At 33.1% G+C, this 15877-nt stretch overlaps 1 protein-coding gene across 1 annotated transcript; it reads right to left on the bottom strand.

Annotated features, from left to right (window-relative positions):
- Window positions 1-11925: 11925 nt before the first annotated feature.
- Window positions 11926-14328, bottom strand: LOC107942648 (dynein light chain LC6, flagellar outer arm). The gene is made up of 2 exons (XM_016876350.2): window positions 13858-14328; window positions 11926-12305 (listed from the first exon to the last, which is right to left on the bottom strand). The coding sequence occupies exons 1-2, from the start codon at window positions 14086-14088 to the stop codon at window positions 12150-12152; spliced, it is 387 nt and encodes a 128-aa protein (XP_016731839.1). The 5' UTR covers window positions 14089-14328; the 3' UTR covers window positions 11926-12149.
- Between the last annotated feature and the right edge of the window lie 1549 nt (window positions 14329-15877).

Here is a 15877-nt window from a genome sequence, read left to right as displayed (position 1 = left end):
GGCATCATCGCTGTCCGTAGCTTTAAATTCAGTAGCCCCGTGTTTTCGGATTCTGTCAACTGGGGGCTTATTTGACCTTATTTGGTCAGTTACCGGAGGTATTGTCGGTGCGGGGGTTGTATTAGTCGGGAATGGAGGTTGTGGAACAGCCGTATTAGTTCGAATGTACTGATTGAACCAGTCATTCATTACGCTATAAAAAGCTTGTCTAGCTTCATCATTCTGATTACTAGCAATAGGTTGAGAGTCCACCGACGCTGTCCCTTGCGCGGGAGCAGGCGCTACACTCTCAACATCATCAGCTACCGCTCGATTGGGATCGGGATCCATTACTATAAGTAAACACATTTTTAACTGTCAGAAATCACCACACTATCAATAAACACATAATGGCATGTATAGCTAGACCCAAACGTATTACGGTAGTCCTAGAATCGACTAAACCGTAGCTCTGATACCAATAAAATTGTAACACCCCGTACCCGAGACCGTTGCCGGAGTCGAACACGAGGTGTTAACAGACTTATTTCATTGATTTACACAGTTCATTTTAAAATTTCCAGACAAGCTGGTTAACTGCATCACAGTCACTTTAAAAGTCATATCTCGAGTTTCAAAACTCGAAAACTGATTCCGTAAATTTTCCCTGAAACTAGACTCATATATCCATCTACAATTTTTTTTCTATAATTTTTGGTTGGGCCAATTACTACAGTTTATTAGTTAAAGTCTCCCCTATTACAGGGTTTGACTACTCTGACCTTCATGCATTACGACTTAGATATCTCCCTGTACAGGGATTCAATACTTATGCTGTTTGTTTCTAATGAAACTAGACTCAAAAAGGAATCTGTACATATAAAGTATGACTTCTAATTATTTCTGGTTAATTTATGGAAAATTTCCAAAGTCAGAACAGGGGATCCAGTAACCGTTCTGGCCCTGTTTCACGAAAACTTAAACATCTCGAAAAATATGGCTCATATGGTCATTTTGCTTCTTCCATATGAAAATAGACTCATCAAGGTTCGATTACATAATTTATTCATTATTTAATTACATTCCTAATATTTTTAGTGAATTTTCAAACTCACATCACTGCTTCTGTCAGCATCTATTTTAAGGTAAATTTCACCTATTTCATAGTTTCCATGATTCAACTAGCCATTGACATACATAGCACCAAATATGATTGTGATTAACCATTCCAATGGCTAGTCATTGCCAAGCATTTCCACACCTCTCAATAACCATATATATACAAAATGATTTTAATACTATGCTCAAAATATTTAAGCCATTTTCGCATGGCTATCCGAATATATACACATTACCAAAGGTACTTGACTAACAACAAAGGGCAATCCTATACATGCCATTATCAAGGTTCAACCAAAAGAGTACCAAAAGGGCTTTGATAGTGTGGGTGACTTCGACCTTGACACTCCCGAGTCCGATAGTTGACGAACCAAAATCTATAAAACAGAGAAACAAAGAAACGGAATAAGCATTTAATGCTTAGTAAGTTTGAGTAATGAAATCATGCACAACTGAAGTATAGCATTCATATGACTAAACGAATAATTTCATATACACATATTCTCAAAATCACACCTACTTCACATTTCCAACCCTTATATTCATACATAAGGAATCAACTTGGCTAAAGGCCGGAAGCTTGTTAATCGATTGAGCGAATACTATTTTAAAAGGAATCAACTATTCCAATGCATATACGAAACATACCTCATCATTTGGATTTTACGAGCGTATTAATTGAAATTATTACAGCAAGATCGCTCACTTCCAAACCCAAGTACCTTCGAGATTTAGCCGGATATAGCAACTCGCACAAATGCCTTCGGGTCTTAGCCCGGATATAGTCAATAGCACAAATGCCTTCGGGACTTGGCCCGGATATAGTCACTAGCGCAAATGCCTTCGGGACTTAGCCCGGATATAGTCACTAGCACAAATGACTTCAGGACTTAGCCCGGATATAGTCACTAGCACAAATGCCTTTGGGACTTAGCCCGGATATCATTCGAATAATCATGCACATATATCAATAAATCATGACACATCCATATTTCATTTTCATTACTAAAGCTCAAACACAAGACATTTATCAAACCTTACCAATTTCTGCTCAATAGCCACATACAAGGAACATGATTTTGATTGGCTTTATAACATGATCTCTATACACATTCGGCTACCCGTCATAGGTATAAACTAATCACCTCAAAATATCATTCAAGTAGAATCATTATATCTCTGTTTATTCATTATGCTTATATGTCATGACTTAATCAAATCATAAACTAAGCTTCATTACTCGAAGACTTACCTCGGATGTTGTCGAACGACCTCAATGGCTATTCAATTACTTTTTCTTTTCCTTTATCGGATTTAGTTCCCCTTTGCTCTTGAGCTTAATTTAACAAATAAATTGATTTAATCATTTCGAACATCAAAGAGAAATTCAAGGTACTTAGCCCATATATATATTAGGCATTAGAGTCATATATATATATGAAATCATGAATCAAATTCAACATATTAGCCAATGTTCTCCTTTAGCCGATTATCTAAGTCAAGATAAAGCCATCAATATGCTTACCTATAGCCGAACGTACAACATCAATCTATGTATTCATTCATGTGGCCGAATATGCATATTCCAATATGATATCATTTCCATTTCATCTAACACTTAACATTTACCACATATCAATTAACCAACCTTTTTTTATAATTACAAGACTCTTCATCTATTCATGCTCTCATATTCGGTCATCCATGCCTATACTAACCATATAACCAAAAATTCTAAGTTTAAACACAATACAACATTTTAGCACCATGGCCGAACACTTCATGAAGTTGCTAAGACCTACCCTTTTCAAATTCTCACACATACTCACCTCCAATCCTTTTTATTAAGCACTCAAACTCAATCATTTTCATACCTCATCATTTCAATCACTCACACGGCATGTGTTCAACTCATTAGACAAATCTATGTTTGGCCATTGTACCCATGAGCATTAAAATTTATAATTTGACTAACTTAAACCCTTTTCTTCAACAATTCTTCCTAAAACATAAAGGCTATAACCCAATCTCATCCTTTAATAACTAAAACCGAATGCTCAAACCATCACCAAGATTTCAAAATTTTGACATGGCTTATGTAAGAAATTAGCTGATCAACTAGAAACAAGCTTAAAATTTTTAAAAAATCTAACACAACTTACTAACCTCCCTTAAGCTTAAAGTGACCGAAACCTTCTCTTCTTTCATTCTTCAATTCGGCCAAGAAAAATCAAAAAGGATGAAGCTTTTTTTTTTCTTCTAGTTACGGCAAAATGGGGGAGCAAGGATGAAACAACTTTGGTTTCTCCTCCCACTCCCCTCATATTTTATTGTTCTTAACACAACATGTTATCACAAGATGTTTATAATATGTTTTACCCATCACATTTTGTCTATCCTCATTGTCATGGCCGGCCACTACTATCAAAGTGGGGAAATTGACATGCAAGTCCACCCTTTTGATTACGTGCACTAATAGATCCTTATAGATTAACCTATCACATTTCAAAAGTGTTACACATAAGTCCTATTAACTAAATTCACATGCAATTAACTAAATCGAAGCTTAAAACTTTCACACACTCATATTCACATATTTTAGACAATAAATATTATACTCAAATACTTCAGTGACTCGGTTTAGCGGTCCCGAAACCACTTTCCGATTAGGGTCAATTTAGGGCTGTCACACAGTAACAGACATACGGCCCTGTTTAAGCTCGAGAAACTCTTTACGTTTCTGATCAATGAATCTCTAGCTAATATATTTCTTCCGGAATTCAGATTGAAAGAAATCCCAAGTAACTCATTCACTCGGAACCACAGATATTAAAGTTTTCCACCAATGATACGCTGTATCTCTCAAAAATGAAACGGCACATTTAACACATTCCTCCGGACTCAGAGACATTTCATCAAACACTCATTTTGTATTTTCTAACCAAAATTCGGCTCTTTCAGTATCATCATTCGTTGTAGCTCGGAACTCTTCAGCCCCATACTTTCTAATCTTATCAACCGGTGGTCTACTCAACTGTACCAGATTCACTCGTGGCATATCAAGAGTTTGAGAAAGATTAACCGGAGGTAGAGGTTGTTGTACAGTCAGATTGGTTCTAATGTATTGGGCGAACCATTCATTCATCATCTGATAGAAGACTTTCTTAGCCTCACCATCACGGCAACTCGTAGCCGGTCTAGAATCAACTTGCACTGTCCCTTGCATGGGAGCAGACGCATTGCTTTCAACATCGTCAGCTATAGCTCTATTGGGATCCATTTGCTATATAAAAGCACATTTCAAAGTCAGGAGTTATCACACTATCACAGATTTAGATATATGACAAGTATAGCTAGACTCATAAACGTTATGGTAGTCCTAGAACTGACTAAACCGTAGCTCTGATACCAATAAAATGTAACACCCCTAACCCTTAACCAACATCAGATTAAGGTTATGAGGCATCACCAGACAGACAGAACATTTCAAACTAATTCAGAATCACAAATATCATATAACATCATTTCATAATCAATCATCTTCTAAGATGATCTACGAGACCTAAAATGTACTTTTAAGAGACATTCGGGACTAAATCAAACACTTTCATAAAGTTCAGAACTTTTAAAAACTTTCAATTCTATAAAGGTCACACGCCCGTGTGACCAGGCCGTGTGCCCCACGCGAGCATCAGATACGCCCATGTGAACCAGCCGTGCCAAAACAAAGCTTATATATTGACTTATTCCCATGGCCAATAGACACGCCCGTGTGCCACGGCCGTGTGATTCTTAGCTAGCTACTAACTAAAGCCCACGGCCAACAAACACGCCTGTATGCTATGGCCGTGTGGCACAATACAGGCTTGGTTTAAGCCAATTTGCCACCCCTTTATGGGTCAAATCCTACAAGCCAAATTAAACAACATTCATACAAAATACTCAACCAATTTCATGCTCAAAACATGCTTCATTACAACTATTTCATCATCATTCAAAACTCATTCAAACCATACCAAAACTTAACACAAACATACCATTTGATAGCCAACTTTCATTGCATAACCTATATTTACAATTCAAAACTTAATACATAAACCTTCTAGCCTATACATGTCATACTTTAAAATATTTACACTTTCAAGAGTACCAAAATGAATTCGATAGTGTGGTGACAATCCTCGACTATCCCCGAGCCTTCAGTAGCTACGATAACTGTAAAACAAATAGTAAACACATAGAGTAAGCTACAAAGAGCTTAGTAAGCCAAATACAATTGGTCTAACTACTAAAGCATATAAATACAATTCACCCATATAGATTCATAACCAATTCACAAAATATTTCTTAAACTTAACCATGCTCATTTGTTTGCATATATGTCATGCTTCATTTCCATACATATTTCACAGAGACAGAGTTTTTCATATTCAGAAATTTAGTACGATACAAACGTACCTGTAGAAGTTATACATTTCATATACTCAATCTCAAATTTCGTATGCTATCATCAGATGGGTCAGAAACGATATAGATGCTCATAAACAAGTACAATGCCAACATCCTGGACGTGGTCTTACATGTAATTCAATATCGATGCCTCTATCCCAGACAGGGTTTTACCCGAAATCAAATACGATGCCGATGTCCGAAACATGGTCTTATACGTAAATCTCAATCGAGGCCTATGTCCCAGACATGGTCTTACACGATGTCTTAGACAGATGTCAACTTTTCTTAGAAACATACAGAGTTTTTCAGATATTAACATATTATCATACTCTACTCCAAAGATATTCATCACGCACTCAAGGCCATCCAATAAAGATTACAGTTTATATGAGCAGAATTTATTTCAATTAACACGTAATTGTAATTTAACTTACGTTGGACGGATTTCGGATAAAACGAGTTGACTATTCAACTATTTTGGACTTCCCCCGATATAAGTCTGATTTTCTTTGTTCTTGATCTAATACAATACAAATTCAACCATTCAATCATTCATTTCATTCAATTTAATCCTTATACACATATTTAGGGCACTTTACATTTTAGCCCTTATATTTTCACACTTTGACAATTTAGTCTATTTTTCTCAAAATCACCAATATGCAAAATTTCTTTGCAACGAGGGCTAGTCAAATTTTCATGGCTTCTATATAAGCCTACACAACATGTTCAATTCACAATTTAGTCCTTCTAAACCTCAATTTCAAAATTTAACCCAAACAGCTCAATTTCATCAAAAACTCAAAGACAAAACTTGTGAACCATCTATCAAGCCTTTGTAATTCATTCAAAAACATCACAAAACTCATGATATCAACAATGGCATTTCATGAAATCTTTAACAAAAATAGAAGTTCAGACATGGGTTTTGAAAAACAGAAATGTAGAAATTATCAAAAACGGACCAAAGTACATATCTTAATCAACCAAATCAATGGTCGAACCCTAGGATGGTCTTCTTTTTTCTATTTCTTTGTATTTTCGGCAATACATGCATGAAATGGCTTCATTTTCATGTTTATTTTCATTTAATAACTTTAATAATCATTTTCCCATTTTGCCATTGGCATATATCATCAAATTTTCAACCACTAATGTCCATCATTGTCTACCATTAATATAAATGGTAAATTTGACATGCAATGACCTTTATTTTAAAAGCCAAGCCAATTAGGTGCTTTAACATTTAGCACTCAACTTTTATACTTTACTCGATTTAATCCTTTTTCATAATTAAGCACAAAAAAAGACAAATTAAATCACAGAAATTTCACAGATGTAAATTCATATATCACAGACATAGAAAATAATATTAAAATATTCTTCAGACTCAAATTTATGGTCCCAAAACCACTATTCCGACTAGGGTCAAAATCAGACTGTTACAAACACAGCCTATAGCACGGGCGTGTCCCAGGGTCACACGGGCATGTCCCTCGAACCGCATGGGCATGTGAGCCCTGTAACTTAGAAAATTTTTGTAATTTCGCGAAAAATTCTTAGAGTTCCTGATTAAGTCCCGACTCGATTCTAATGTTCGTATTGGGCCTCGAGAGTTCAATTAAGGGACATTTTGAATAATATCGGTTAATAAATAGTAATTTATTTAAATTATTTGTAAAATGTTTTGAAAGTTTTGGTAATGCTTCGTAACCCTGTTTCAGCGACAAATACGGGTTAAGGGGTGTTACAACTAGGCTCTCGACCTGTCCAAGGCTCATAAGGTGTTTTTGTATCTTCTTTAGTGGATATTCTCTTCAGAATGTAAGTTGTTGTCTTTAGAGGCACTGGCCAATTGAGTACTTTCAGACTTTTCATGTTTCAACATTTCTACCTATTGCACACAATGAGACATGAGCTCATTTAGAGTCAATTTCTCCTTTTTGACAACTGTAATTAATTTTAAATTGGTTAAAGTGTGGAAGAATCGAAACCAAAACCATAAGAACAAAAAAATTCCTCAGAAAGCTCGATCTTAAGTGCCTTAAGTCATGAAACAAAATGAAACATCTCCATAATGTACTCCCTCACGTTTTCTTGACGCTTATACTTTATAGATATTAAAGAAGTCAAAACTAATGTTATATTGACCTTATTGTTTTTGGCAAAACGTTTCTCAATTTCGTTAAGGAAATCTTTAGCCTGAGTAATCTCTTCAGATTTTGTGTCCCTGAAGGCTTCTGGAATGCTGTGCTTAATGGTCATTGGACTCATGCGATTTGAACGATCCCACCTCTCAAAATCCCTTTTAGCTTCAGGGTTGCTTTTCGTAGTGAGAGGTGTAGGTTGTTCCTCTTTTAGTGCAAAGTCTATATCCATACAGTTAAGCACTGTAAGTGCCTTTTTTATTCATTGAAATTAGTCCCAATAAGCATGGGTATAGAATTTATATTAGTAGATATTGTGGCAGTAGAAGATGAACTAGCTGAATACAAAACAAAATAGATAAAAACAAGCTCACATAAATATTCATAAGTAACAATAAATTCAAAATAACAGCCAATCTCATATCAGGATACCAAACACAACATTAATATCAAGTCTTTGGATAATAATATTAACAATAAACAATACTCTTGTTGCAGCAATCAAACATTGACAATAAATTATGTCAAATAATGAACCAATCTTTGGACTAACTTATTGCTAACATATAATACCTTATAATTGTCATACACTTATCGCCACGGATGTAGTTGAAATTCTACCAAATATTAACTTACCTTTGGGTCAATTAATAAACACATGAATCACAAAAAACATATAATCATCTTGATATTTTGAATAAATTCATCTACGCAAAAGTGGTCACTTTGGTGGTATTTTGTTTCAACTAATCTATTTAAAATATTAGACATCCTTAATTAAATTCCAAAGCCAAAATTTGAATTTAATTGTTTCAAAATATTCCAAATTTAAACCAAAATAATTTGAATAAAGGTAAATCTCATCTCAAGATATCAAGCACTCAATTAATATTCCATCTTTAGACAAAAATATTAACTTGCTCGTGATATCTTATTATAGTAATCAAAGACTGAATAAAAACATATCGAACAATAAATCTTCCTTTGGCTGATTTATTGCTCACATATAAAACTGAATAATCGTCACATGTTTATTACCACAGTTGAACATGTAATTTTGTTAAATATTAATCTTCATTTGGGCTGATAAATATTAATGTATTTTAAGTTACATACATACAACTTTTTATATTTTAAAATAAAATAATTTCAATAACAAAGGTTACTTTGGTAACTTATTATTTCAATTAAGTTATTTTAAAATATATATATAAATATACCAATATTCATATTTAAAAATTTCCATAACAGTTAAATGTCAAAACTAAGGTTTTTTTATCGCACTACAATTTTTGAAATAACCCAAAATAAGGTTGTCTTATTGTCGCAATAAAAAAAACCAAAAACCTTAATCTTTGGTTGATTAATCCTTAATAAAAATAAAAACCTATGCAACCAAAATTCTTTTATATCAAAATTTAAACTCATTAAATCAAATATCTTAAAACAAAAGCATAATAGTTGACATATCCCACAATTCGATCTGTAAATTATATCATAATTTGACCAAATATTTGAAATTATAAAATATCAAGGCCAAATGTTATAGAATTAAACTTAAAAAACTAGATCCTTTAAACATCTGTTATAGTTTACATGTTATTCAACCAATATTAAAACTAAATTCCTTAAAACATGCATTAATCCAAAAACTACACTGCTTTTGTTCCAAAAGCATTAAAATTTCTTAGTTGGATTTATATGTTATCATAATTTAACCATGAATTCCCAAATATAAAAGCATAATAAACGTTAATAACAGAAATTCTCAAAACACTTATCTACAACAAAATTGAAAAAAAAAACACTTAATGGTTGATAACATCAATTAACTGGCCCACGACACACTATAACTTTTGCTTTTAAATGCACATATAAATAGTTGATAACACATCAATTAACTGACTAGTGGCGAAGTAAATAGGTATAGATATATAATAACAAATTTTATAGATGCCTTCCCAGCAATGGAATCATAAAGAAGATAGATCATGCAATTTAATTGGAATTAAATTAGTGGTAATTGGCAGAGCAAGTAGACCGCAAATTAAAAAGTTAATTAACAACAGCATAAATAAATTTAATTTAAAGAATCAAAATTTAAAAAAAAAATTATCTAAAATCTCAAAGATTCAACATAGCATATAATCGAAATATTTTAACCATAAAATTTAAAAAAAAAAAAGAATCAATTCAAAAATAATAAGGAATCAATTCGTTCTCAATGATTCAACATTACGAGGCTCCAATACCACTTGTTAGAACCGTAAAAACAATATCTTATATAAAACTTAACAAATTATAAACTAGAATCTGTCATGTCAAATCATCAAAAATAAATCATAAGTAAAACTAGATGCGGAAGCATACTTGAATTCATCGATTTTTTGAAATCTATGAATATTGCGATTTTTATCTTCCAAATTAACATACAAGTAATTTAGAGAATGTGACTCTCTCTTTTCTAAAGATAGGATATTAGAAAAGTTACGTATGTATAATTTGGAGACCATAACCCTAATATATAAATTTTGCATATTAACTTAATTTTTAATCATCCCATTATTAATTAAAAATTAGTTATTAGAGCATGTATACATATTTGACTCATACTTCATTTAATAACTAAATCCTAATAAACCTTAACCAAATTATATCACTCTTAATTTGTGCTAACATTTAATGATAATAAATAATAACATATAATTACTCTTATTATATATGTGATGTTCATATTTTCTAACAATATTTTTTATTATATTTTTTATATATATTCAGACATAATATACGATTGAATACGTACTTGTACCCAAGACTCTCATTTTCCATGAGGTATAATCCTAATGAATTGCATCTGGCTTAAATAGAATCAACTTATCTCTTAGGAGCCTTATAAAAATAATTAGATTATGATAAGACATGGAAAATCAATAAACATGGGCCACTACAAGTTCACCTGCAGGGTGTTATTGGTGGTTCAAAATTACTAGTGTCTCAAATTTATTGTCAAAGACCAAAATGGAGCCTTCTCAGTTTTGATTTCTACCATAAAGTTCTAGGTTCCATTTTAGAATAAAACTTGATAGCTTCAGTGCATCATAAAACTGAAGGATTGAAAGAGCAGAACAGAGACAAGCAATTAACATAAAATGAAACATCTTTTCCTCATAATAATTTTATAAATGGATCTTTTGTTAATACCACTATGACACATTTGAATACTGTACACCTAGAAAGAGGAAGTTGTTATGTATAACAGAAACATTCACTAGATTGAAAGCCAATTTACTTAGAATCCACAAACAAGTGACTGTTGACCTGCATGTAATTGATTGGAACAACTATTTGATTTGCAGCAATAGGTTGTAACGGAATTCAGTACTGCTCTCTCCATATCCTTAGCTAATCCTCGTTTCACAAGGGAAACAATGTAATTCATGGCGACAGAATCACACAACAATGTTATAAGCCCATCACTTGGCAGTCCGAACTCCTCTTCAGACATCTTGAAGAGTTCGCGAAAAATGCAGTTCCCGAGAAACGCCAAGGGGATCACAAAACGTCTGTTAGCCATGGTGTAAATAACAAAGCAGCCTTTATCAACTACTTAAGCAATTATTTTCCTTCCAATGGCTGCTATCTTCTGCCAATTCCTTGTCATTCTGAGAAGCGTAATCATGCTTGCTTCCGTACGTGTTGAGCAGTTGATTTGTATATATTTGTTGGTACTAATGAGGGGAAGAACGTTAGTCTGCAATTTATACAGAAGGAACAATAACACTTGCTATGCTGGCCTCCTGATGGTAATTTCAAAGCCGAAACGTGTAATTTCTAGTATTGGAACCTATGTTTACAACTTTGGTAGAGATTCTTTCAATGTTAGTTAAAACCAATTAGGGAATACCAAGAGTGAAATTTGGAAGATAATGAAAGTTTCTCAACAGTACGGAATTTATGCCTTGATGTTATAAATTGACAAGAAACAAAACTGAACCATATGCTTTAACAAACTTAACTAAATCACATGGGGTACTAAACATTTTGTCTTGTTGTGGATCCAAAGCCAGCGGACAAAACTAGATCAAATAAGAAACTTACGGACGACTGCAACAAGAAGTTGTGCAGTATTAATGTAAGACTGTTTTGAGTTAGCTATTAGCTATTAGTTACATTAAGATACCGAACAACGAAAGGACATGTGGAACCAACAAAAAATGAAGAAAATATATGCATTGAAAGGTTCTCTGCACTCTGTAAGAGCGTCAAATTGACAACCTATCATTCATTTATACTTTTGGTACTTTGCAAATACAACATGAATATTGAAGAATCAACAATACACATGTTCATCAGTTTTTGCACTGTGTAGTTTTACATGTAACTTTAAAATGGAAACTTGTAAATTTGTTACCAACACAAGAAATGTGTACAACACAAATCTGTTTGAAATCATCAATGGTCTAAAGGCTCAACAGCAGTCTTGAAGAGAAGGATGTAAACCTTGTCAATTGAAAAATACAAGAAACCTCCTAGCGAATGTGTCACGTATGAGCCGAAGCTAGTTCCCACGATGCAGTGCCAAGCAGGACCATATGTTGAGTCGAATTCCTGAAAAGACAATGGTTGGCATCAAAGTCAATATCATGGTAAAAAATTAGCAAATCTCAAAATTAAACTCTAAATGATTTCCATACTACATGGTTTTAGGTAAGATTCAAGTAGAATGCTGAACCATTAACTCGTAAGAATCAACGATCGCACAAGCTCAACTTATACCGTACTGGTTTGGGCACTCTCACGCTATCCGTCTCTCTATATCTTATTTAGTACTTTTATTTCAACTAAAGAAATTCAAAACTCTCTGCATTCTTCTTTTTTGTTTCAGTTAACAGTTGCTGCAAAAGAACATATGTAACCTACAATTTCCAAATAGCTCAGAAGCTAGAACCAAAACTATGTACAATCTCCACAGCATAGGACCAGAAGCCAGAAGCGAATATGCTGTCTCTTCGAGACATGAGTGGTTTACTCTAACTCAAAATGAGAGGTTACTCTCAAAAGCAAGTGTATCATAATATTTTCAAACACTGTATAAACAAAGTGATCAAATGCTATGAATGATATTAAACTTGAGGGCCACATGATTTTTGTTATATTTATATAGTAAATTTACACGGCTTTGATGTGCTAGTTTAGATTCAGAGACTGGACAAGTAGATGACTCATTGCCAACAGAATAATGAGTAAACAGACTTCATACTCCTCGTATGCCTACGAGGAAGGGTATGTTAGAAACCATTTTCAAATTATGCAAAATCATTGCACGTACACATCTTGCACCATATCAAGGATGTCTAACCCACTTCCATAAATTCAGGCCAGGCCAAATTTGAACCTAGTGATTATTGAGAAGTTATTTCATCATGAAAACGCTTTGTGAGCTTGTGCCTGTTATCAGAGGAGCAAATACGTCTGATATTTGGAAAACGAAACGATTATAATCTGTGGCCTATTCTAACTCCAAATATTGCAGGTGATAAATTCATAAACTGAACAAAGTTGGATTGCACATAGATGCAAATGGAATATTTCAAATATCACAAGGACCATCGAAGCTAATTAGCTACATATTCTTGCAGTTGGAATAAGTGGATAAGCAATGGGGTTTTGAAGCAACATAGAACACTGGAATTCATATCAGCATTTAGAAGCAGGATAACAAATTCAATATGGTACAAAGAAAAAAGAGTAAAGAGAAAACCAAAAAGGGATATATCATAATGTCTTCAATTAAGCTGAATTACGAAAAGACAAGATTTGATTTGCACAACTAAAAATAGAAAACTTTTCAGTCAATTCTCACTTGCATTATTAATATCTATAACTCTTATAAATCCAACCATAGCATTCAACCTTACTCGCCCAACACCATGTTAGAAAATCAATTACACCCAAAAAGAACCAAATTTATCCAACGTTATGCCAAAAAAAATATAATATTACCTACATGCAGAAGTTATAAATGCGTCAACTAAAACAATCAAATGAGAAATCTAAACAAACCCATTAATTCTTTACGTCAAAAAAATGAATCTAACCAAAGATTCAACGGTAATAAAAGCAGAACAAAAAAAAAGACAAGAAAGTTTGATTTTTTAACCTTCTTAAGGGCAAGAGCTAGGCGTTTACTATCAAGCTTTCCAGGCATATAGTCAAGCTGGTCTCGGGCACATTTAAAAGCCTTGTTTTGAAGAGCTAAAGGCATATCAGAAGCTCTGACTTTAACATTGAGACGTTCATTTTGCTCTTGTTGTTCTATAGCTTTCTTCTTTTGGATCAAACTGTTTAAGAACTTGCTTCTCCTCTCTAACTCCATCTCTGCTCCATCCATTTTCCTCTTCTTCTTCTTCTTCTTCTTTTCAATTCCTCGTCAATACCCAGAAAAGTTGAAGATTAAAAAAGCCAAGGAGCCAAAAAAAAAAGTTTCTTGATTTGCCAATTGGCAATGCTATGCGTGCCACTCGTTTGATAAAAAGCCTTAAAGGTGAAAAAAGAGAGGTAAATACGTATTAAAAGAATAAAGCTCTAATGTTTAAAACGACAATTAGTAAAATATTTGGTTTTGTAATTTGTTGGGCTTGAGGTTGAGGAAACACAATAATTAAAATATAGTATTGAGTAGCAAGAAGGTACCCCTAATAAATTTATGTAATTAATAGTAGTAATTTATTGGTTGGAAAGTGGGAAATTAATATAATGCTCTACTCTCCCAAGTATTGTCATTATTGAACTTTGTTAAGATTGTTTAATGATTAAGTGAGAGTTTTTTTGGGTAATCTTAATGCTAATTAGTAATAGTGATAGTATTAAGTAGATGTGAAAGTTTGCAAGAAGACACAAGGAAAATTGATTTTGTCATCATTTTTGGCGCAATGCTTAGCTTATAAACTTGATGATTAATTATTACAATTTAAATAGTAAAGTATATCTAGAAGATGTAACTTATCGTTTTGTGTGAAATTTGTGGCAAGTATGCTGAGTAATTCATGGATAGATTTTCTATTTTTATCAAGTTAAAAAACATTCACATTTATGTCGAATAAAAGAAAGATTGATGAAAGATATGGCAATTAAATATACATATAGTTTCCTAGGTTGAACTCAATTTTGTCCATATTTTGGTTTTTGAAGAAGAATCTTATTTTGGCTTTTGTCTTTTCAAGCAAAACTTAGCAAGTGTAGAATTCATTTTGAATCGACAATTTCAGGGGAAAAGAAGTCCCTTGCTAGTTTGTTTAGAAATGTGCAAATCATGGGGTGATATTTGTCGATTAGCGACTTTGGAATAGCAACAGTGTTGGTGAAGCATGACGCCTAATCAATGGGGTTTCCCAAGGTCGAAGGGTTGGTGGGTCCCCCATAGTTTCATTTCCTTGGGGGCAAGGCAAGACGAGCGGCAATCACGGTGTGAAAAGAAGGGACCGATGGGCCCCCGACCAATACCCGAGTCTCCAGACACTCCCTAAAGTTGGTTCCTTTTTGCTCCTCTTCCATTCCATTGCCCTGCTAAAGGGACAGTGGCCCATTCACCTCACCCGATCATCCATTTTCTTTTTATTGTACCGTCACTATTGTGAATTTTTTTTCTCCTTTTTAAGTAATACCGTTCATTTATATATTTTATTTTATTTATTTTAATATACTTCATAACACCCTCCACATGTATAAAATAATTTTCCTTTCACCTACACTACATTCACTTGACATCACTAAACTGGGTGGCCTATGTACTCACGACCAAAAATTCATTCAAAATTTAAGAAGATTTAAACGAAAATGTTAGTTTTAAAAATAAATTTAGATAAAAACTTAAACTCCTCTATAGTATAAGTTTGGGTCTAGCCTAAACCCAAGCATTTGAAGCTTGAGCTCGATTTTTTTTTAAATTTATAATATATTATATAATTTATAACACGAAAAATTAAATCTATAATAATATATAATACTATAATGTAAACATATTTAAGAAAAATGTTAATTGCTTGTAAATATAATTTTAATAAATGAAAAATATATACAATTATTAATATTAAATAAAAATAATTTAAAAATTTTAAAAGTGTACCTACACTAGTAGTAACTTAAATATTAGTAAATTTCTTTTCTCGTCACCCAACTAT

The sequence above is a fragment of the Gossypium hirsutum genome, chromosome A01, assembly GCF_007990345.1.
Source record: "Gossypium hirsutum isolate 1008001.06 chromosome A01, Gossypium_hirsutum_v2.1, whole genome shotgun sequence".
Classification (NCBI taxonomy): domain Eukaryota; kingdom Viridiplantae; phylum Streptophyta; class Magnoliopsida; order Malvales; family Malvaceae; genus Gossypium; species Gossypium hirsutum.
This window is presented reverse-complemented; position numbering and strand designations above follow the sequence as displayed.

Coding starts and splice junctions, on each gene's coding strand:
- LOC107942648 (XM_016876350.2), bottom strand. CDS start 14,088: ATGGATGGAGCAGAGATGGAGTTAGAGAGGAGAAGCAAGTTCTTAAAC. Junction 12,306..13,857: donor TAGCTCTTGCCCTTAAGAAG/GTTAAAAAATCA, acceptor TTGTCTTTTCAG/GAATTCGACTCAACATATGG.